Here is a 22304-nt window from a genome sequence, read left to right as displayed (position 1 = left end):
AATTCTTTGTACAGAATTGGTTGCCTCATAACCAGGAACATAGTGGAATTAGAAATGGATCACAGAAAGATAATTAAAAAATCAAAATGGTAAGAACCAAAGGGAAAGACTGGCCCTATGAAAACAGATTAGAGAATAGAACACCACAGCCCGGAAGGAAGGCTCAACAGAGATACAACATCATCACCTATAAAACTATAAAGGGTCGAAGTGAATCTTGATTTGTTTACCAAGTCATGAGTTACAAAAGACACCCTTTGAAATTTGAGCAAGGCAAGTTTAAGACAAATGAAAATACAATTTTATACACTTTCTGCAGTAACTCCAAGAAGTTTCACAGACCGAGAATGTAAATGGATTCCAAAAAGTTTTGGGGTAAAATGCAAATAAAAAAGCCATAAATATTTTGTAAGAAAATGTTAAGAAACTCCAAGCTTTTAAGTGGTACTAAGAGCTCACTGCGGGATGATGAGGCTTACTTACGGCACGCTGCTTTGAGTTACTGCTGGCGGCATAGGGAGGCAGGCCTAGATAATGATTGGTATGACCTGTGTGACAGTTGTTGGGAAAGTTACTCATCACTTAAGTAACGTGATGCGGTCAGTCTCTGAAATTTAAACAACACAAAGTGTGCAAGCAGAATGTTAATGATTTAGACTTTTAGAGAATACTATGATGTGTGTGTGGGAAGGGAAGGGGGAAATGGAAGGAAAAGGCATTACAGTAGCATTGGAATTAAAATCCCAAACAAAATCTCGTTTGTGTAGGAAACTGTCAGCCCTCCTCACTCTGCACCCCTTCCTCCCGGCTCTGCTTCCTGTCAATCTTCCTTTCAGTAGATATGCTGGACAGTGGGTGGTGGTGGTAAGTGAGGGCAAAGAAGGAGGAATGGGGAGGCAGCTTTGCCTGTCCTTCCAAAATGGTGCCAGGGATTGTAGTTGGGAATGGAAGGGATCAGGGAGAGGTAGAGCTGTAGAGCAGCAGGTGTGCTTTGTTTTGTGGCCTGATGTGGCTTCTGGGTGATTGGCAGGCAGCTAGAAGGCTGTGCAGGGATCTGAGGACAGCAGCACATTGGTTCTGTGTGGTGGCCAGATTGGTGTCAGTGGGATGCCTGCATGCTGTGTCGGTACTATAAACTTTTGAGTGAGGCTTTGGGCAGCTGGCTTAAATTGTGGATATAAGAATCCATGCTGAGCATTTTCAAGGAAGCATGGAGCCATTAAACATCTTCTAAGCCAAAGGCCCAAGGTCAAGAAAAACAAAAGCCAGCAGAGGGCATCAGTCACACAATTTTACAATATTTCAAACCCATCGAACGCAGGGAAACAGGGCTGGAACACAGTGCCGTCCTGTGGAAGTTATCGATACTCCTTTTTGTGATGAAATTCAACAAAGTCTTGGAATTCTTGATGAGTTGTGGTTTGAGAAATAACCACACCGTTTGAAGTCCCCATAAATTCAGGACACAAATAGTACATTGGGATTTGATAAATTATAATTGCTACATTTTCAAGCACCCAGTGTGTACCAGGCACTGTGTTAGGCACTTTATATACACTATCTTATTTACTTCTTATAACAATCCTGTAATTCAGGTATTATTTTCATTTTACAGTTGAGGTGACTGAGACTCATAGTGAGTCAGGAACTTGCCTCATGCTGTATTGCCAGTTTGGGCTGATGGTTTGCTTTTCTGACAGCCGAACTGGATCCAGGGCCAAAGGCTAACTGGTAAGCAGTTGCTTTTAATGCTTTCTCATATCCCTCATTATCTCTTTTATCCCTTATTCCTACCCCCAACATCTAGCAAAATATTTATTGTCCACCCAGGCTGATCTCTAGTCTCTACCATTCACATTTTATGATGTTTGGCCTCAGGAATTTATTCATTCAGCAAATATTCATTGAGCACTAACTATAGGACATAGTGTTCCATATATTTGAAATATGTCTATGAACAAAGTGGACAAAGTTCTTTGACCTAGTAGAGCTTACCTTCTAGCAGGAGGAGACAGACAACATAAGTGGAAGTAAACGCTATGGGAAAAAAGAAAAAAAGTAGCAATGATATTAAATAAGGGGGTCAGGGTAGGTCTCATGGAAAAAGGAGCATTTGACCAAAGACTTGAAGGAGGTAAATGAATAATCCAGATTTCCCAGGGGGAAACCATTCTAGGCAGAGGCAAGAGCTGCTGTAAAAGTCCAAGCAGAAGACCCCAAACTGCCTGGCATGTTTGGGGTGTCGCAAGAAGTGGCTGAAGTGACCAAGGAGAACAGAAGATGAGGCCAAAGAGGTTATGTGGGAGCTGGATCATGTGTGACATTACAGGCTATTAGAAGGACTCTGGCTTTTACTCTGAGATGGGAGCCATTAGAGGGGCTTGGAGAAAAAGAGGGGCATGATTTGACATACCCTTTGAAAGGCTCATTGTAGTTGCTGTGGGGCAAGACCAGAGCAGAAAAAAGCATTCAGAAAAAAAAAAAAAAAAAAAAGAAAGAAAGAAAAAAAAAAGCATTCAGAAGCTCTTGTGATAATCCAAGCAGGGAATGATGGTGTTCAGAACAGAGTGATAGCAGAAGTGGTGGAAAATAGTCACATTCTGGATATAATTTGAAAGTTTAGTCAAGGGCTTCTTGACATATCAGACGTGGGATATGAAAACAAGAGAAGAATCACAAATGACTCTTCAGGGTTTTGACCTGAGCAAATTGAAAGATAGAGATGCCATCAATTGAGTTGGGTGCAAAGGGGATATAGGTGGAGATTTGGGGGAAGAAAATCAGTTTGAGGCATATAGGCTATGAAATGCTTTGTGGATATCCGGGCTGAAATGTTGAGCAGGGGGTCAGAGAGGGGAGTTAGGATTTTAGGAGCAATGTATGGGATGGGAATGTAAATTTGGTAATCACTGGTATTTAAATGGTATGAGACTGGATGAGATCATCCAAGAAGTTGATATAAACCAAGAGGACGGAGAACTCCAAATTAAAAGGTTGGAGAGAAGAAGAAGCAAAAAGATTTGGAAGGCACGGCCATTGAGGCAGGAGGAAAATCAAGAGTTGGGAGTTCTGGGAACCAAGTGCAGAGGACTCGGGATGGGGGGGAGGTGGTCAACTGTGATCAGATGAAAATCTGGTCAATCAGGGGAGCCTGGGTGCTTCAGTTGGTTAAGCATCTGACTCTTGATTTCGACTCAGGTCACGATACCACAGTTCGTGAGATTGAGCCCTGCGTTCGCATTTGTGGGTTCTCTCTCTCCCTCTCTCTCAGCTCCTCTTCCTCTTGTGTTCTTTCTCTCAAAATAAATAAATAAAAAAAGAAAGAAAATCTGGTAGATCAAGTAAGATAAGGGCTGAGAATTTACAGTTGGATTCAGCGAGGAAGCAGCCATTGGTATCCTTGAACAGTTTTTGGTGGAGTGGGGGGCATAAGAACCTATTTCGGGTGGGGTTAAGTGAGAAAGGAGAAGGAGAGTTGCAGAGGCAAGTATAGGCAACTTTCTGGAAGTTTTGCTTCAAAGGGGAGCCAGGAAACCAGACAAATTGAAAGCAAGAGGTGAGGACAAGAAACTTTGTTTCCGGGGGAAAGACGGGGGGGGGGGGGGGGGGGGGGGGGGGGGGGGGGGAATGATACCATGTCTGTAGGCTGATGGAAGTGAAACAACAGGAAGTAGTAGTTGATGTGGGAAAGGTAGGATTACGAGTGAGCATTTGAGAGGAGAAGGGGTCTAGTGCACCAGTTGGGGGGCTGGCTTCAGACAGAGGACAAGATAGTTACTATGGTAACAGGTGGGCGGCAGAGTACATAAGATACAGACGCTTGTGGAAGGGTGGCTGCTAAGTGGGTAGAGGAGGTGATGGGGATTTCCAGAAGTTCTTTTCTGAGTGCTTCAATTTTCCTAAGAAGTAGGAGACAGAATCAGCTGAGAGTGAGAACGAGGGATGAAATGATGGGGGAGTGAGGAGAGAGAAGGTAGGAAATAGTTTAGTACTTCGGGGCAGTGAATGAACTAGGGATGGCTAGTGTCATTGCTCAGCAGGATTAAAGGCTCACTTGAGCATGGAGATCATGACTTTAAAGTGAAACCAGTTAGGGTGTTGTGTGTGTTTTCCAGACCATGTGCAAACCAGAGTGGATGGAGAGTTGAATGTCTCTGGGGTGGTGGTTTTATCAAATTGAGAGAAGGACAAGGGAGAAAAGTATATGTGCATGGGCACGATTATAACGATTGACCGTGGCATTTTAGTTGGGTAAGAAGGAGAGTGAACCTTAACAGGGGCGAAGGACACTCGTCCCTGAGGAGGGACGGGGAAGGTCGATGAATTGGAGGTTCAAGCAGCTAGAAGGATAGGAAGTGAAGATCAGAGAATAAAGACAAGGTTTTAACTTTGGGAGTGAGTAGCTGAGGTAGAGTGAAGGACAATATCAATGGAGAAATTAAGACCAAGAGAAAAGGCGGGATGGATGGGGTGGGATGTTGCAAGGATAATTTACACACATGTGAAATCCCCAAGAATGAAGACAGGAAGAGTACTGGAGACAGTGGCAGGGCAACAGGAGTTAAAATCCTCAGGGAATCGGGGAAAGCGAACTAGGGGCTGGTGGGTCAGAGGAACAGTGAAGGGTAGTATGTGCGATAGTCTGATGCCATGAGGTTCAAAGCTGAGGGTTTTAGGGAGGAGGGAGGAAGATGGTGAAAGAAAAAGTGGACAACAGGAGTGCCTACCCCACTCGGGTTCAGCAGTGTGAGGGGCTGTGGGAGACGAGAGGGCTGCAGGGGGAGCCGTGCCCTGAGAAGAGATTCTGGTTGTGTTAGAGCAAGGAGATGGAAGGCACATCCACACAACAGGTTGAAGATACAGGGGATTTTGCTGACCGTGGCAAGCAGATTACAGAGGGCACGGTGTAAGGGTTTCCGAAGTTGAGGAGGGCGAGAGGGCAGCACAGGATGGGTGTGTACGGAACTGTGTTGAGAGTGCTGGGGAGGGGGGTGACCTGGCCGTCTTGGAAGACTGATGTAGGCTGGGTAAAGGACCCATAATGAGAGTCCTCGTGGGTTCAAGACAGATGGTGTGGAGAATGCATGTGTTGGGGGTGGGGGCTCCTGTTTACCTTGAATGGGGTGCGGTCTTAGTGCACAGGCTTCCTCATGTCATCGTGAATATGTTAGTATTGCTTGCTAATGGAGTTAATGTGCAAATTCTCCAGGTAATGGCACATTTTAGCAAGAGCCTTTTGGGGGTAATGACACGAACCTCCTGAGAACTGGGTCAACTTCCGACGGTGGGGCGGTGCCATTTGTAGTGTTCTAGAAAGTTTGATTTTGGGGCGCCTGGGTGGCTCAGTCGGTTAAGCGGCCGACTTCGGCTCAGGTCACGATCTCGCGGTCCGTGGGTTCGAGCCCCGCGTCGGGCTCTGGGCTGATGGCTCAGAGCCTGGAGCCTGCTTCCTATTCTGTGTCTCCCTCTCTCTGACCCTCCCCTGTTCATGCTCTGTCTCTCCCTGTCTCAAAAATAAATAAAACGTTAAAAAAAAAAAAAAAGTAAGTTTGATTTTGGGTAAAGTGAGCAGAGCGTAGATGAGAGCCAGAGTTTGATCAAGGTCCTGTGGACAGTCGGGCCTGAGGAGGCACCCTGCTGTGACCACAGGGAGGGCTCTGGACAGCTGAGCAGCGGGGCAGAGGCGGAGCAGAAACCACTGAACACCTGTAGGAGCAGCTAGCTTCCACCAGGCTCATGCTTCTGGCCGGTGTTTTTTTTCTTTGCCAGCTCACAGGTGTGATTAATGGTGGTTTGTTTACCTTGGGAGACCACAGCAATCACCAACCAAACCAAAATACCATTTCCTTCCCAGATACATCACTGTGATTGACGAGGGATCCCCCAGAGATGAGGTAGTTAGGAAGCATCTGTTTCCCAAATGCCCGGCATCTGCTCAGCACCAGGGGCCTGGGACCACCGTGGTGCCCCTCACTCCCATCAGGTGACACAGGGGCAAAAGTGCCCGGGGAAGGGGCTCACACGGGCAAGTGGTTTTTCCTGCCACCATGTGGCACCAATTGGCACCTGGGTTCAAATGACACCCAGGATCAGCCTGAGGTCCTGTGCCCTACACAGACTCGCTCTACAATCCCTTGACCATATGTTGCCGGGACAATGGAACGGATTGATTTTGCCAATGCCGAGGTCGACGGAAACTGTGGTCCCTCGGGTCCCCGTAAAAAGCTGGCTCGGTGGCTGCCTCTGCTTTCCCAAGCTCTGCGGGCTCCCCGGTCCCCACTCCGGGCCGGCCCTGTGGCCTTGTGCGGAGCCCAAGTAACATTTGGACTCTGCTCACTGAGAACACTGTGGGCCTCCCACTCTTTGTAAATTGCAAAATAAACAGATCTTCAGGCCCCGGGCGGCTTTTGTGTATGCAAGCTGAGAGTATTTTTGTCTTTAAAAGAGAAAAAGGCGCAGGCAGAAGGAGCTGTCTCCTTGGCTCTGACTTGCTCTCGATGCCTTCTGAAACGCACCCGCAGCAGAGACAGGAGCTGGGAGAAGATACAGACCCGAAGAGCCAGAACGCCTGGTTTTTCAAGTGTCATATGAAGCTTCAAAAATATACTTTGTTAGCAACTGTTTTGAGAGAGAAAACCCACATCAGTGTCTTCCCCATTACTGTCTTGAGGATCCTTAAGTCTCATTGACGCCCCGGGGAGTTTGCTAAGGCTTTGTTTGCTCTCTGCCTGCCCAGGGCTCTTGTTCCTGAGGTTCACTGACGATGTAGACTGGGGCTAGAAATCGGGATCTGGTATAAAGTACTGTGAAATTCGATTTGATTAGAAACAGTACGGGAGTAGCAGATTAGTCTCGGCTCATCCCACAGCCAGCCATCTAATCCGCTTCAATAGTATCTTATAGTATAATAAACCAAAACTGTGGGTCTAGTATGCTGGCTAACGTGTCCTGTAAACGGGGGCGTCTGGTAGTGAAGTGTTACCAGCTCCATTTGATTTATGCAGATTGAGACGCTGTAGTATTATAAAGGGATACAGAAGTTACTATTTTTTTTTTTCCAGCAATCTTTATCTTCCGGTGGGTGAGGTTCATGTTTTTAAAACGGACTCGCAGTTGTAAAGGTTTACTTCAGAATCTCATGGAGCTGGATGAGAGACCCCAGTATCAGTTGAGGGTTTTATTTTTTTTTTTAATCCTACTTCATGCCGAGTTATGAAACAGATGTTAAAACAATTTTCAAACTCTGTGTTAAAAGAGGATCAAAATGTATCCTGCTCCAAGCCCACCGAAAGTATCCGTGTCTGTAAAGGAAGAGTAGACGTTATTTCGTCATGTCCTTTCGGCTTCTAGTGTCAAGGCCATTTGGTGAAATACCCCTCCGTGTATATGTGGTCTGCATTTATTTACCAGTGAAACTCCCCAAGGGAAGGATTGCAAGTTTTATTTTTTCCTACCTTCAGTTCTCTTTTCTCCATCTCTCAGATGTCCTGGATTCTTCTAGCTGGAGACTGGGGGGACCTCCCTCACTGCTTCCAGTAAGGGTGCTGCCTTCTGATTCTAAAGCCTTTCTGTCAGAAGCCAAGGCAAAGGGCACGGACTACTTCAGTTTCAATTCCACTGGCCTCTCCTCAGCCAACACTTAGAAATGAAAACTTTGGTTTCTGATTGGCCGAAATGAGTTCTGTTGTTCCTTTCTTTGTCAGAGGTCAGAGTCACCATGTTCTGGAATGTTAGCTTGCACTGGATAATTTCGGTTCTAGAACCTAAGTGGCTTCTTCAGCACTGAAGTCAGTAACAGTTCTCCCTGGGAAAATGACTCACATTTTCTCCTGTCATAGCACCATGCAGTAATAGCTTACTGCTATTTTGTAAGCTGCTTTTATCCTGTTACTTCGCTGGGTGCTCCCAGACCACTTAATAGGACACTATTATGAATCCAAGGAATGTTTGACACATAAATATTGGGACGAGAACATTTAAGAGATGGTATGTTTGTAAAAGGTAAAACGTCTTCTCATGATGATCCCGAGTTATGTTCAACTCTGAAGAACGCAGTACTTTTTAAACCCTATCAAATATTGAGGGTGGTGGTGGGGGCCGGGAGAGTTGGGGAAGGGTACATCATGAAACACAGAAACACTAAGGATAGTAAATAAATATGAACAAACCTTACCACAGTTTAATGTTACTGCAGGCTGCTTCTGCCCCCAGCCCTACCCTCTACTCACCCCCTTTTTTCTTGCCTATTCAATGTGAGGAAGGGACTGCACTTTTGTTGAGACTGTGCAAGATTCCTAGGGAATCATTTTATTCTGTAATTTGGGTTTTCCTTTCTCATTGTTCATCAGGTCAACTTAAGCTTTAAACATCTAAACTGTGTAACACTGTACATAAAAGTAAGATCATGCTTAGGACAAAGTGGAAAAGTACCAAATAACCTAAAAAAGATGAATTGGTGAAAAACCTTCCCGTTGCCAACCTCTTTTTTGTTTGTTTGAGGAGGTGATATGAAATAATCAGGGAACATTGTCTCTGTTGGGATGGGGATGCTGGCCAATATTATTTAAAAACTCAAATGGCTGGGCTGGAGGTGGAGGCTGGAGTGGAGGCAAGGCCAAGGGCTGCACACTGTGCTTCATTCTGCAGCAACCCAGTCACCCCCAGGAATACTTGAGCCTCAGTTGATTCCCTGTGTGGGGGCCTTGGAAGTTTCTTAGTTGCCAGTGCTTCTAACTCACAGTCACTGGACCTGGCGTATCAGTAAAAATTGATGGAATGTGCTTTGTGCAATTTTAATCAGAGAAACTAGTTTCGCATTTTTGAGTGGAGCGCATCGTGCTTATAAAAGATTTTCACGGTCCAGAGGGAGAGCACTGTGAGTGAGGGGTCTCCATTTTCTAATTGGAGGGTCCTGTCCACATCTACTTTGCCTGTCCTCGCTGGGGCCTGCCTAGGTCAGACACAAAGTACACGGAAACCCCCATTCCTGACGAATAATTTTTTACTTTCCTGTCCTGCATTTTTCTGTCTTAATATGGTAAAGTGAGACATCTACAGAAGTGATCTCACCTAGTAGGAGATAGTTGTAAATTGTAATTTAGAACATATAAATCTTCGAAGAGAAAATTCTGAATTAAATCTTAAATCTTTTTTTAAAATCTGAGATCACAAATTTGGCAGATGTATTTATTACCTTAATAACAAACACTTTATTTGGATAATTTTTTTTAATGTAGCTTAAAATTTCAGTGTTGGAATCACTATTTGAGGATTAATATATAAAAAAAGTTCTGTTCCTCCAAACTCATACAGATTCCATTCTTCCAGTACTTTACTGACACATTAAGAAATCTTTCTTCTCAAGGTGGCAACATTTCCTTGCACTTTTATTCTGAAGAATATATTTTTTCCCTGAATTTGCTGACTAGAATGTTTGAGATTTTTGTGCTTCAGACCTATAAAATTTTCCATGATCTTACATAATTTATCTCCTACAAAGAGTGTTTAGAAAAATAATAAAAACAGGAAAAAATGTTTTGGTGAATAACAATTATTAATGAGATACCTGGAGGCAGGTTGCAATTATGTCTTCTGTGTCTTTTCTAGATTTCTAGAAGTTTTACTTCATTTTTTTGCACTTAAAAAAAATACAGTATAGTTAGCATACAGTGTTGTATTAATTTCAGATGTACAATATAGTGATTCAACAATTCTCTACCTTACTCAGTTGCTCATCACAAGTGCGTTCCTCAATCCCCATCCCATATTTCACCCACCGCCTGCCCACCTCCCCTCTGGTAACCACCAGTTTGCTCTTTAGAGTTAAGAGTTGGTTTCTTGGTTTGTCTTTTTTCTTTGTCCATTTGTTTTGTTTCTTAAATTCCACATGAGTGAAATCATATGGTATTTGTCTTCCTCTGACTTATTTCACTTAGCATCATACCCTCTAGGTCCATCCATGTTGTCGCAAATGGCAAGATGTCCTTCTTTGCTATGGCTGAGTAATATTCCATAGTATGTATGTATATACCATATTTCTTTATCTGTTAACGGACACTTGGGCTGCTTCCATAGTTTGGCTATTGTAAATACTGCTACAATAAACAGGGGTGCATATATCTTTTCAAATTAGTGTCTTCATATTCTTTAGGTAGATATTCAGTAGTGCAATCACTGAGTCATAGGGCAGTTCTATGTTTAGCCTTTTAAGGAACCTCCATACTTTTTCCACAGTGGCTGCACCAGTTTGCATTCCCACCAACAGTGCACAAGGGTTCCTTCTTCTCCACATCCTCGCCAACACTTGTGTCTACCTTTTCATGCTTTCATTGGACAGACATTTCAATTGAAGATAATTATTCTCCACCAAATAGCATCTTAAATAACCATGCTTTAAGAACTTAAACATAAGTATTTTTCAGTTTAAGTTCCTTACAAGATCAAACTACATATTTTCACCTTACCTGGTTTTAGTTGAAAATTATTTTCATCTGGGTCTTCTTTAGAAAATGAAACAGAACACATTTCATTTTTATATAGAATACACTTTGTTTTTATTATAGACATGGATCAAAAATAAAAGTTTTTATGTACATATGACATGTAGTGCAAATGAAAGGCTTTTAAATACCACAGATAGATATGTTGTTGGAAACAAAAGGAGATGAATCATGGGGGTTAGGATGGTCGTCCTGGAACGGCAGGAGGGGGTCGCCTAGTGAAAACAAAACAAAACAAAACAAAATAACAACAACAACAACAAACAGATGCAGAGGAAGAAAACAATGTTTAAATTAAAAAGAAATCCAAATAAGAGCATGCAAAATTATCCCACAAAAGTCAAATTCAAGTCAGACAAAAAACATGCAGACGTGCAGGGGAAATGAGAAAACACCACACGGCAGAGTTCGCGGTTCCCAGGACTTTTCCTGGCTCTTGACATTGTGCTAGGTACGAAACATTTGAGCCCACCCCCAAATCTGATGATTCTGTACCATGGGATGATAAACCCATGCAATCATATTCAGGAGAACTGGAAATAGTACCAGAGCCAAATACCTTTATAACCTTGAGTATTTTGTTTCTGAGCCCTGATTTTGTGACATTTGGTTCCTTCTAAAGATTTCGGTAAATGTTATAAAATCTCCATAGGGAGAGCAGAGTTGGTATAGAAATACGATAGGTAAAAAAAAAAAAAAAAAAAAAAAAAAAAATTTTAAGATGAGGGAAATTAGAAGGAGTCACAAGATCAAATGAGCCATGTAATCATAATGCAGAAAATGTCAGGGGTTGAACTTGTAAGTAAGAATCTGCTCCCGGTGAATATCCTGGTATGATAGCCTTTCCAGGCGAAGGGAAACTACAAGGCTGGGCCTGGTCCATGGGACCCTGGGATTCCGTCTCAGAGTTGTATACAACTGAAGTTCTGATTTATTCTGAACTGGGTCCAGGGTAAATGAGATGGAGTTTGCCAGATCTTTCTCCATATCCCTAGCCTGACTTGCATCTTGTCAGGCCTGCGGTTGTGAAATAAGGATCCAGAGTTGTGCTTCATTTTGACATCAGCCTCTCTGGATGATTTGCTGCTAGAAAGTAAACTCTACGTTGCACTGAACAGCCCTGTAAGTAGGAAAACAGCAGGCCAAATGAAACTTTCCCACTGGTTTCCAGCAGAAATCTGTACTTTAATTTCCTCTTTCTAACCAAATTGGTAATGAACTCAACATTCCGGCAAGTCATGGACCTGTGAGGTGAGCTCCGTACCCTACCCGCTGTGGGACTTCTCTCTGGCTATTCATCCAGGTGTCGGACAACACGCACACTTCCCTCTTACTCTCATAAGACTTCAGTGAGTGGAGCAATGAATTCTACAAAAAACAAAAACAAAAACAAAAACTTCTTTTTCATCTCCTATGAAATGTTAATGGAGCAAAACTGTTCTATTTCTGAGCAGTGGTAAAAAATCTTACCTTCCCTGAAGTCTGAGACCAATTTTTCTTTGGTCCAATTTAAGCGGGCTACGCTAAGGAGGCCTCTCATCCATTTAAATGATGAAGAACTTGTTTTTGGTAACCTTTCAACTGCGGGGGGTCTGCAAGCCTTTAGCTTTAGAGATCCAGGTAATGGGTATCCCTGGTGTTTTCATGAAGAAAGTGTAATTAAATTCCTGTCAGGCTCAATGAGATTTATCACCCGCCCAGCAAACAGAAACTATTTTTGAGTTCCGAAGGGGCTTTAGAACACTTTAATTACCTCAGCAGGGTGGGGAGGTGAGCCATTAACCTGAACAGCAAGTCCATAGTGCTCAAGAGCCATTCTGTTAACATATGCCAAAGCACTTTCCTGTTTGAGCTCGTTTGGTGTTCTAATCCAGAAACAGGATCAGAAACTCTATGTCTTGGAATATATTTCACCTGACAGCTAGGATGTTGGCTTCCAACATCAGAGTGGCATTTATTCCCTCAGGCAGCTCCTTTCTTTTCCTCTTTACTTTCCAGGACCAACTTCCCTCTCATTGCCAAAAATGCACTGTCAATGATGACAGATGCGGTGGCTCAGTGAGTTCTATCACGGATCGTGGCGGTTTGGGTTTTCACTACCTTTCCAGAATTGTCTATATTACTTACACAATGCTGAAGTGCCTGAAGGCAAGCGCTGAACGTATTTGGGCTTTTTATATGAAGAGCTTTAAACATAGTACCTCACACTGCTGCTGCTTCTGACATGGACGTTCGAATACTGAATTGGAACACGGAGCTGAAATACTGTGTAGCTAACAAATTTTAAAGGTCAACATGCTACTAGTCACCATACAAGCAAATCTGCCTGAGATTGTAGTCTCAGGTTATACTTTACGTTTTCTGAAAAATAACTTCAAAGAATTGAAGGAACAGGAGGGTAAGGAGGCAGGAAAGTATGTATGAAACATGGGCATAATTCATATATGAAAGACTCAATTATCAATAAGAGTGATGAATTACCCACATCCTCTTGGATCCACCTACCTCAACCCTACAATCCTTTCCTAGGGTGACATTCCTCTGGCGGGGTTCCTGGGAAGGTCTTAATGACTTTTTTCATTTCTGTTACAATCTCACCAAACATTCTCTGCTTGCTTTCTTTGCCTGTCATTTAGATAAACCTCGTATCTGAGATCAGTGGGTGAGTCTGAAGCCTTGGGAAAGTAAGACAGGAAAGTCAAGAAGGACAGCCATTCCTATTTTTCTTTAATCTTTAATTTTAAATCAACCTGGATCCATTCCTTTATAAGAATATAATGGGGTAATGTAATTAATTTAAAGGAGCTCTTTTTTGGAGAGTGAAAGAGAAAAAAAAGCTGATATGGAAAGTTAGCTGCGTCCTCCACAGGCTTACCAAGACTTGTTCCATGTATGTCTCCAATCTGCCTTCACGCCTCCTGATCTGATGGGACCTTCCTCTTTGGGTCCAGTGTACTGCTCTGACCAAGTCCAGAAAGGTGGTCATGGGTTGGGAACTCTGGTTGCTCTTACATTTGATTTTACCACCTGACTTTGTGTTAGTGACAGTCTGTACTGGACTAATCTCACTCAGTGCCTTTTCTCTCTCACCTAAAGCCCCTGAAACAGTCCTCACAACACTAGTCCTGTGAGGTGCTTTATGAACAAAGCATTGATGGTCAGATAAGCCTGAGAAACCTGTAGACACTGACACTCTTAGAGATTCACAATGCAATCTGATACTAAAGCTTCTGTAAAATCTTAGTAAAGAAACATTTAATTTTTAATCATCATTTCCCAAGTATATTTAACCAAGAAACCCTTGTGTTTGTGTAATGCCTACTAAAATCCCACGGAATGAACTTTGGGAAGCTCTGAATTAAGACTGTAGTTTTAGTCAACATCTCTTGTATGTACTCTAATTATTAGGCTGCCACAGTGTCAAAGAACATCAACAAACGGTCTTAAAAGTGGCAATGCCAGGTATGTGTTGAAGTACTAGGAAGTAGGGTATGAGATCCAACCCAAATACCAGATAGGTTTCTCAGTATGAAATTTAAAGATTCTGCTAATAAGCAGAAAAACAATCTTGAAAACTGAGGAGTTATTTACACTGATGCCAGAGCTATTTAAAAAAATTTTTTTTTTAACATTTATTCACCTTTGAGGGACAGAGAGAGACAGAGCAGGAGCAGGGGAGGGACAGAGAGAGAGGGAGACACAGAATCAGAAGCAGACTCCAGGCCCTGAGCTGTCAGCACAGAGCCCGACATGGGGCTTGATCCCATGAATTGCGAGACCACGATCTGAACCAAAGTCGGACACTTAACTGACTGAGCCACCCAGGCGCCCCTGTGCCAGAGCTATTTTAAGACTACAAATGGTAATTTGCCAAATAGTTACCAAATAAGTAGTTCGCTAAATCAGGTCCTTTGGTTTTGATAATTTCCAGTTAGAAATGATTCGGAATAAAGAATCATGCAGTAACACACACACACACGCACACACCACAAGTGTACAGCATGATTCTCATCCTCTCTTTTCCAGTAAAGAGTTTCCTTTGAAGGCACTAATGTCTCCATTCATGCAAGATGTACAGATATGAAAAAGAAATTACAACAGGAAAGCATGAATTAATACAACAGCTTTTGCAATTCATCTTTTCACAATGAATGTATCCTGAACACAGAGAGGAAATAAACCAACATTCCTCTTCTCCCATTCCCTTCTTGTCTTCTGTTTTTGGGCGGATGGTTCAATCTGGGACTATGTACGTTGATACAGGACATATCATCAAAACTCTGTAACAAAGAGTCTCTATGCTCTGGAAACTGAAGATGAGGATGAGTTTAGTAACTACTGTTTAGTACTCTCCTATTCCATTTTCTTAATATTAAGGAAACTTAAGGGGTAACTTCTCCTCTCAATGCCCAATGAATAAACAATGGAGGCCAACTGTTGAGTCAAGAGCTCATTTTTTTTTCTGGTAAGAAATGCCTTCTGTGGACCTAACATTTGGGCAGAATATTTTCTTTCCTTCTGCATCCCAGGGTTTTTCATGAACATTTCCTTTTGATTAGCAAAATAAGATGGTGCCTCTTGTCAACGGTCACATTGCATCCTCCAACTGTCTAAGCCTTGTGTCCTTTTTTAACCTAGTTCAACACTGACTTTGAATCAGAAATAAAATGTCTCTTACTCTCCTGCCTTTGATTTGTCCAATTTGCTCTCTTTAAAAATCTTGTCCTTCCCCAAATTACTGACAGTAATGCCAAATGCTATTCTCCATTTTGTTAATTTTGGGCCAATTTGACCAAAAGGGTTATAAGTATTTAGAAGCCTCACATTTTACTGATTTGCATGGATATGACTCAAATATATTATACAAGAATGAGGAAGGGGGGAGTCCTTCAAATGTTATCATTTATTTCAGGTTCAGAAATAACAGCTTCACATTTTCACAACAGGTACATATGACCTTCAAGAATGATACAGGCTTGAGAAACTTGCTTCAAAAATTCCATTCACAGAGTCCATCCATATATCAGCATTAAGAAATCCTGAAAGTGCCAAGAAGACAGTGGAAAGTATTCTGGCTCAAATTAATTAAAGAATCAGTAGAGAAGGTTAAGATTTTGCTTCTATACACTGCTTCTTCATAAAAAAGCAAAAGAGGAATTTGATTCAGAAGAGGGAGAGAAAAGAAACAGACAAGCAAAACAAAGGCTATACATAGGAAATTAAACATACATCAAGTAATGGTGAAATTTCTGGACAAGAATAATAATTTTTTTTTTTTTATCAAACAGGCAGCAGACAATGCAAGAGGTTGACAAGTAATTTTTACCATAATTTTTAAAACATTACACAATGAGCAAAGTTTAAGGAATTCCAAGGGTAAAAATTAAAAAAAAAAAAAATGAATGCCTTGAGCTGAGCCATGTGTGAAACTCCAGACCAGAGAGGTGAGAAGTCTCACCAGTATACCAGTATGAACAGGTCTTACGACAAACAGGAGACTCTTGTTTGAGTTCCCTCTCTCTTGCTCTCATACATATGCACATTCTTACACATATATACAGATAGCAAAGCATATACTACGTATGTTTCAAAATATTCTTCAAGTTTCACGATACAGAGCACCACGCAATTTTAAGCATACCAACTAGACAGGATGACTTAAGATTATCTAGAAGACATATTTGAGCTTTTAAGAAAGGAATGAGTGATCTAGCAAACTAATTATCGTTTCTCTACAATCATCTAGTTTTATTCACATTAAACTCTGAGCTCACAGGTAGCAGTCCTCTTGGTGGAATGATTTAAAACACTAGGCTTGAGTCTCATATATTATCTCCTTTCACTGGGTTCCTCAGTTCAGAGACCTACTATTTAGGCTTTATTTTCAGTGGTAAGGACATTACTGTCAATTTCAAATACTTATCTCGTTTACCAAATGAGAAATGTTTACCTGAAAGAGGGGGTGGATGACCTATCTCTGAAGTATTAACTTCTTCCCTGCATTTCTAGAAAATTTACTCAGAAAAGTCCATTATTTTTATTATATTGCTGTCCCTCCACTTTATTTTTTGACATTTACTATAGAGAAAAAATGACTGTGTAGACCAATTTAGCTTTTTTTAAGGTTCAGCTCAGCAATCCAAGAATAAATTTATAATTTCAATCAGACTTTAAAAGTGGGTTTCCAGATCTTACACTGCATTTGGCAAAAGTAATTTCTTCTTAGATAGCAGTGCTGTGGACTTAGGTCCAAATGTCTGTGGATATTACTCTACCGTGTTATCACAGTAATTCTGAGCTTTGTGCCTCTCCTGGACAAAATTTTGTAGACCTCATGTATGTTATCACAGTTATATGAACCGCTGTCATCACATATTACGGCAGACCCTCCAAAGCGAGCTCTTGTATTAACACAGTTTAAAAAATATATTCGTACCCACACACACAAAGCACGTGTACACATATTTACACCCATACATAGCATATATACACAATGCACAAACAACCACACACATGCTTGTGGCATTTTAACAAGTGCTCTTAAACCTACCCACCCAAAGGGGCACAAGACACATGTACTTACAGAAGTGAATCTACCATGTATATACTGTACACACAGAGACACATGCATAGAAAATACGTTTGTACACAGAAAACATCAACATTTATCACATACTGGTATTAGGTCCCATTTCATATTTGAGAATTATGGCTACAGTCTATACTAAAAAGTCATAAAATTAATCTACATGACTACTTTTCAATTCTAAGTTTAGAAGGCGTACAGTTATATCACAGGAACTGGTTTCCTTAGAATGTTTTGGAATAGAACAAGTTTGTATCTGAACAGGTAGGCAATTTGCTAATAACAGACCCTACTTGCTCTTCTGTGTTATAAATGACAGCTAAGATTAATATTCAGAAGAGTAATCTTGGTAGACGACTTCTGGAAATGCAATGTATCTGTCCTAAATCAATACTATTTCAATAATCTGTCCACAATTGAGTAAACGGTTATTCCAATGAGTCAATAAGCATGCAATGTTTAGCGTGTGACAAGAAGTGATAGACCTATCAAACAAACATACACAGTTCACTTTTCCAAATCCTAAAAATACTGTTATGTTTTATCTGATTATGCTAGGCATCTACTGTGTAGACAACATCAGAGCAATCAGTTAGGAGGAAGCTACACAAAAGATGAGGGGTGCTACGGAAAACTCTCAGAAAGCTCATTAGGCTACATTCCCACCTTAAGGCCTGGTATCAGTGCACTTTCCCCACCTCTTAGAGCTTCCGACTTCATTCACACTGACATCTCCTTTTAGCAGGATGCAAACCTTGGGGACATGGTATTCATACTAATTGTATGACACAGTACTGCAGCAAACTGAAAGTATTCTCCAACATGACTTCTGAAATTCCAAGGGAAGCTGGGTTCTGTTAGAAATAACTCACAAGTAAAAGAACAAAAATGTGCCTACAAAGAGAGACAATTGGGACAGTGAAACTGTAGGATTATAATCTGGGAGCAAAAGCCAAAGGCGACAAATGCCATTGTTTATGACTATATAAGATCAGTGGAAAGAAACTTGGAAAAACATCTCCAATTTTCTTTGACATGGTTTGTGCTGATCTAAGAACACACCAGTGGTTATCCACAATATTTTCCTTTAACAGAAGGAAATTTTTGAAATACAGCAAAATGCAAAACCACATTTAGCACAAAGCCAAACCCTGAAGTATATAATCCGTTAGCTGCCTATTTTAGAGAATTCAAAGGAAGAAGCAAAGGAAATCCTAAAAAGAGGGAATTTTATGAAAAGACCTCACTGTAGATAATTTGTTTTACTGTGGACATTTACTTAACACATTTCCATTTAGCTGCAGCTATTTTAAAAATACATTATGTATCTTGCACATCTGTTCCATTCACAAAAGAGTTAAAGAGTTAAGATTTTTTTCAAAAGAGAAAAAAAAAGATGTCAGAAGATTTAGGGTGGTGTTCTTTATACAATCACTTGTAACTTAAAAGTTGAAATGTTCTTTTTGTAAATCTTGTATTCTCTGATTTTTCCCTATTGTAAGTGGGCTAGCTGTAACCCTTTAGAATAACCTCAGAACAATGCCATTCAACTTGGCAAGTTCTCTTTTTAATAATGGTTGAAAGTTTTTACTTCATAGTTTATGGGTGTCTGCTTTGGGTATAAACTACACAGGAAATTAAAGTTAAGTTAACATACAAATCATGTTTGCTGCTTTCAAAGGGAGACATTTCAGTTGGTGAAATCTGATTTACTTCTGTAGAATATGAAATAGTGTCATGGGACGCCACTATTCAGTGAGTACTTGCTCTGCTGTCTGGGAACAGTTAGCAGACAGAATTCCACTTGGCTTCTGGCTGTTTCCTACATGCTAATCATCTGGTCCTACATGGTCCAAAACTCAGCCTCAAGACTGAACTATTAACCCCCAAGCTAAACTGATTTTGTAAATTTTAGAAATGTTATTAGCATTTGCCAAGTTGCTTTAGATTTCAATGTCTTAATACCATTTGAAAAAAATTTTTTTTTAGAATGACTGGTATAGAGACTCTGAAGTTGTACAACTGTAAAAGTGTGAGCTCTGCTCTTAAACCATGGCATCTCTTACTAAATGACTTCTATTTTCATTCTAGGGCTCCCTTTAAAAATGGTTATCCCAGATAACCATATCTCAAGATCTATTGAGAAAGCCTAGAATGGATAGGAAGTTACATTAAACAGGTTTTAAAAGTAGGATAAATTCTTACACGGGGGAATTACAAATTAGTATGGAAAGAGAAATTTTTGCTCCAACCAAGTAAATAAATAAACAAACTGGAGTTAGTGTCAAAGTGTAGTTAGCCATGCCTAAAATGAGATCAGTACAAAAATTAAATATTTTCCATGTCAACCTTCACTGTAATCTATAAAGAGGTGAATATATTAGTGAATGAAAAAATTACATATTTCCAGACACTTCTAGAGATGTGAAATTTTGCTTCTTCCTTGAACTCTGAAACTAGCCAAATCTACTCACTGACTACCAAAAAATTAAGCTTCGATTCACTGTTGAATATGCTTCTAGCATGAAGCAAAACACAGTGGTATGAGGAAAAGCTCTCTAGAGCAAGCAATGCATTAACTTTTCCTTTGCAAACTACCTTGTGCTTCTGGAAAAGTTTTATTCTTAAGGAGTCCTAATTAAAAAAAAAAAAACAAAAAAACAACACTTCCTAGCAGTCCTATGAAATAAAGCAAAAGGAAAGAGGATAGATCTATAATGGGTAATTATAGAGTAGGAGGAAACATTAATAATAGACAACATAATTTTTGTCAGCCAAACAGAATGTGGGAAAATAAGTATGTATGGCTTAGGTCTAAGCCCACCATCTCATAGCTCTTAAGAATTATACTTAATGGGCTACCTGGTGGATAACCTGGGAACTTGTCCAAAGCAATTTCGATATATGCCAGGGTAGGCAAATGGTCTCCCACTACTGGGCTGCTATACAAACCTACCCTTGGTCAATATACGACATATAAAGCCTCGAAGGGTTAGCAGTTTTCAAGAGTCAAACTCCAAAGGTCCGATACACCATGAGCAAAGAAGATGAGCAATAATGCATTAGTAAAACTGGTTACTTGCCTACTGATGTCCACACATGCGACTACTCATGATTTACTGATCAAATATGTTGCTTTCGCATAATTCATTAGTAATTAATTGCCATGCCAGACACTTCATTTAGTCTAACAGGGAGGATTCTAGTGGACGGATTATAGTGGGACGAGTTGGTGATGGGGGTGGTCTCCGGCTAGAAAGAGAGAAAGAGAAAGGTAAAGAAACAAGTAGAATATCTAGCAGAAGGCTGTCCCAAAGACACTGAGAGAGTCATGGCACACATGCTCATGCACAGACAGGCCAGCAGGAGTGGTTGCCATCTGTAATGATTTTAACAGTGTCACCTCAGTCATCGAGCATTTTTAAGCAAAAATAAGCTAATTTTTTCATATGCAAATCTTTCTCAAAACTGAGGCTGTCCCTCCCAATACTCAAATAATAATTAAATCATTTAAAAGCTATCTGAAATATACTGCACATGTCTTCGCCAATAGAGAATGATTACATAGGGTGAACTCTGTTAGGTTATGCCGACTCCGGGAACGTATAAGATATACTAGGCTTCAGGCTGGGTTTTGAATTTTTATTTCCCTTTAAACAATATTCTTCCTCCTTTTTCTCACTGTCAGAATGTTAGTTATCACTTCTCATTGCCTTTAGCAGTAGAATTCTCCAATTTATTCTTTTACTTCTAATTTGCAGGGACCTAGAAAACCAGAGAATCAAGGTTTTCGAGTTCTCTACAATAAGTGTAAACAGGCTCAGGATGAGTATCACTCAGTTTCTGGTCAGTAACGGTGTTTCTGAGGTCAGCTGAGGTTGCTGAATGAACTCCAGAGAATGAACTATTACTGTACGTGAGAATCTCAAATTTACCATGTAATATTCTTTATTTTCTGAACCCCTACATTTACTTCCTAAGTGTATTAGTAAACTTCGTGTGGACTTGATTTTGTATGTAGTATCTTGGGGAGTAGTTTTTGTAACCAGCAAAATTCAACAAATTCTCCAAAGCTAAACCTTTCTTCTTGATAAAACTCTCCCATTGATTTTTTCAGAAAGATTCCTTCTGAAGTATAGTCATGTCTTGCAGTTGTTTCCGCATTGGAAACACTAGCATGATTAAATCAAACATCCCTTCTCAGGTATGAAGAAGTGAAGATAAAAAAATTAAAGAAAACAATCATAAAATGTTTAAAAATCACAAAGCTATAAAACAAAACTAGACGGTCAAGGAAAAAATAAAAGCAGAAGAGATATTGTTGACCAGTGGTATAAATACCATTTAGGCACAAACCCATAGATATTGGCAGATATCTATGGTCCCTGCACCTGAAAAATGTCCAAGAGGCTTTAGAGGAAAGATTTCCTTGGGAAGGTGCACTCCAATTTAACCTCTTATGCTGGTCTTATCATTAGGCAGGCACTCTATTTTATTTATTTATTTTATTTTATTGTTTATTTATTTTGAGAGAGAGAGAGAGAGAGAGAGAGAGAGAGAGAGATGGGGAGGGGCAGACAGAGAATCCCGAACAGGCTCCGCGCCACCAGTGCAGATGCGGGGCTCAAACCCATGAACTGTGAGATCATGACCTGAGCGGAAGTTGGACACTTAACTGACCGAGCCACCCCGGTGTCCCCAGGGACTCAGTTTTTTAAAGTGTAACTGGAGATTCCTTACAGGCACAGTAACCAAATTAAACCGTTCAATACTAGTTGTTTAATTTGAGTAAACAAATAAGTCCTCTTTTTTCCAGAAAGGCTACTGGCTACCATGACCACCTGAAATGTTTTGAGTATTCCCTGCTAGGAAAAGTCCTCCCAAACCATGCGAAAGCACCTGCCTTTCCACCACCATACTGCTCGTTTTCATTTAAAAGGACCATATTTATTTAGCTTATGTCCTGAATCTTGAACCTGAATCATTTTCTCCTTTGATGTGAAGTTTCTAGAGGCCAGAGGTCACATCCACTTAACTGGCCTCATACAGTGTTGAGCGTGATATTACATGCAATTACGTCCTCAGTGCTGTTTTGTTCATCTGCTAGGCCTGCTCTCCATCCTTCAAGACTCACCTCTGTGATGTCTTCTCTGACCTACTTCCCCCATCTTGATACAGTTGCTTCGAAAGCATCTCAGCATATTTCTATTACAACCATC

At 40.8% G+C, this 22304-nt stretch overlaps 2 protein-coding genes across 12 annotated transcripts in view; both read right to left on the bottom strand.

Annotated features, from left to right (window-relative positions):
- Positions 1 to 7809, bottom strand: part of CF3H1orf105 (chromosome F3 C1orf105 homolog) — a 56104-nt gene extending 48295 nt beyond the window's left edge. The window contains exons 1-2 of one of the 6 annotated variants that reach the window (XM_042975655.1): positions 7455 to 7809; positions 484 to 607 (exon numbers count right to left, since the gene is read on the bottom strand). In XM_042975655.1, coding sequence (XP_042831589.1) covers positions 484 to 579 — 96 coding nt within the window. In that variant the 5' untranslated portion in view covers positions 580 to 607; positions 7455 to 7809. The remainder of the gene's footprint in view (positions 1 to 483; positions 608 to 7454) is intronic. The other 5 variants (XM_042975656.1, XM_042975657.1, XM_042975652.1 and 2 more) reach the window with 5 other exon arrangements.
- A 1718-nt stretch (positions 7810 to 9527) lies between these two features.
- Positions 9528 to 22304, bottom strand: part of DNM3 (dynamin 3) — a 565070-nt gene continuing 552293 nt past the window's right edge. For 3 of the 6 annotated variants that reach the window (XM_042975648.1, XM_042975649.1, XM_042975650.1), the window contains one exon: positions 14314 to 20337. In XM_042975648.1, coding sequence (XP_042831582.1) covers positions 20268 to 20337 — 70 coding nt within the window. In that variant the 3' untranslated portion in view covers positions 14314 to 20267. Of the gene's footprint in view, positions 9638 to 10536; positions 10715 to 14313; positions 20338 to 22304 lie in introns of those variants that run through there. The other 3 variants (XM_042975642.1, XM_042975638.1, XM_042975643.1) reach the window with 3 other exon arrangements.

This window comes from Panthera tigris, chromosome F3, assembly GCF_018350195.1.
Source record: "Panthera tigris isolate Pti1 chromosome F3, P.tigris_Pti1_mat1.1, whole genome shotgun sequence".
Taxonomy (NCBI): domain Eukaryota; kingdom Metazoa; phylum Chordata; class Mammalia; order Carnivora; family Felidae; genus Panthera; species Panthera tigris.
This window is presented reverse-complemented; position numbering and strand designations above follow the sequence as displayed.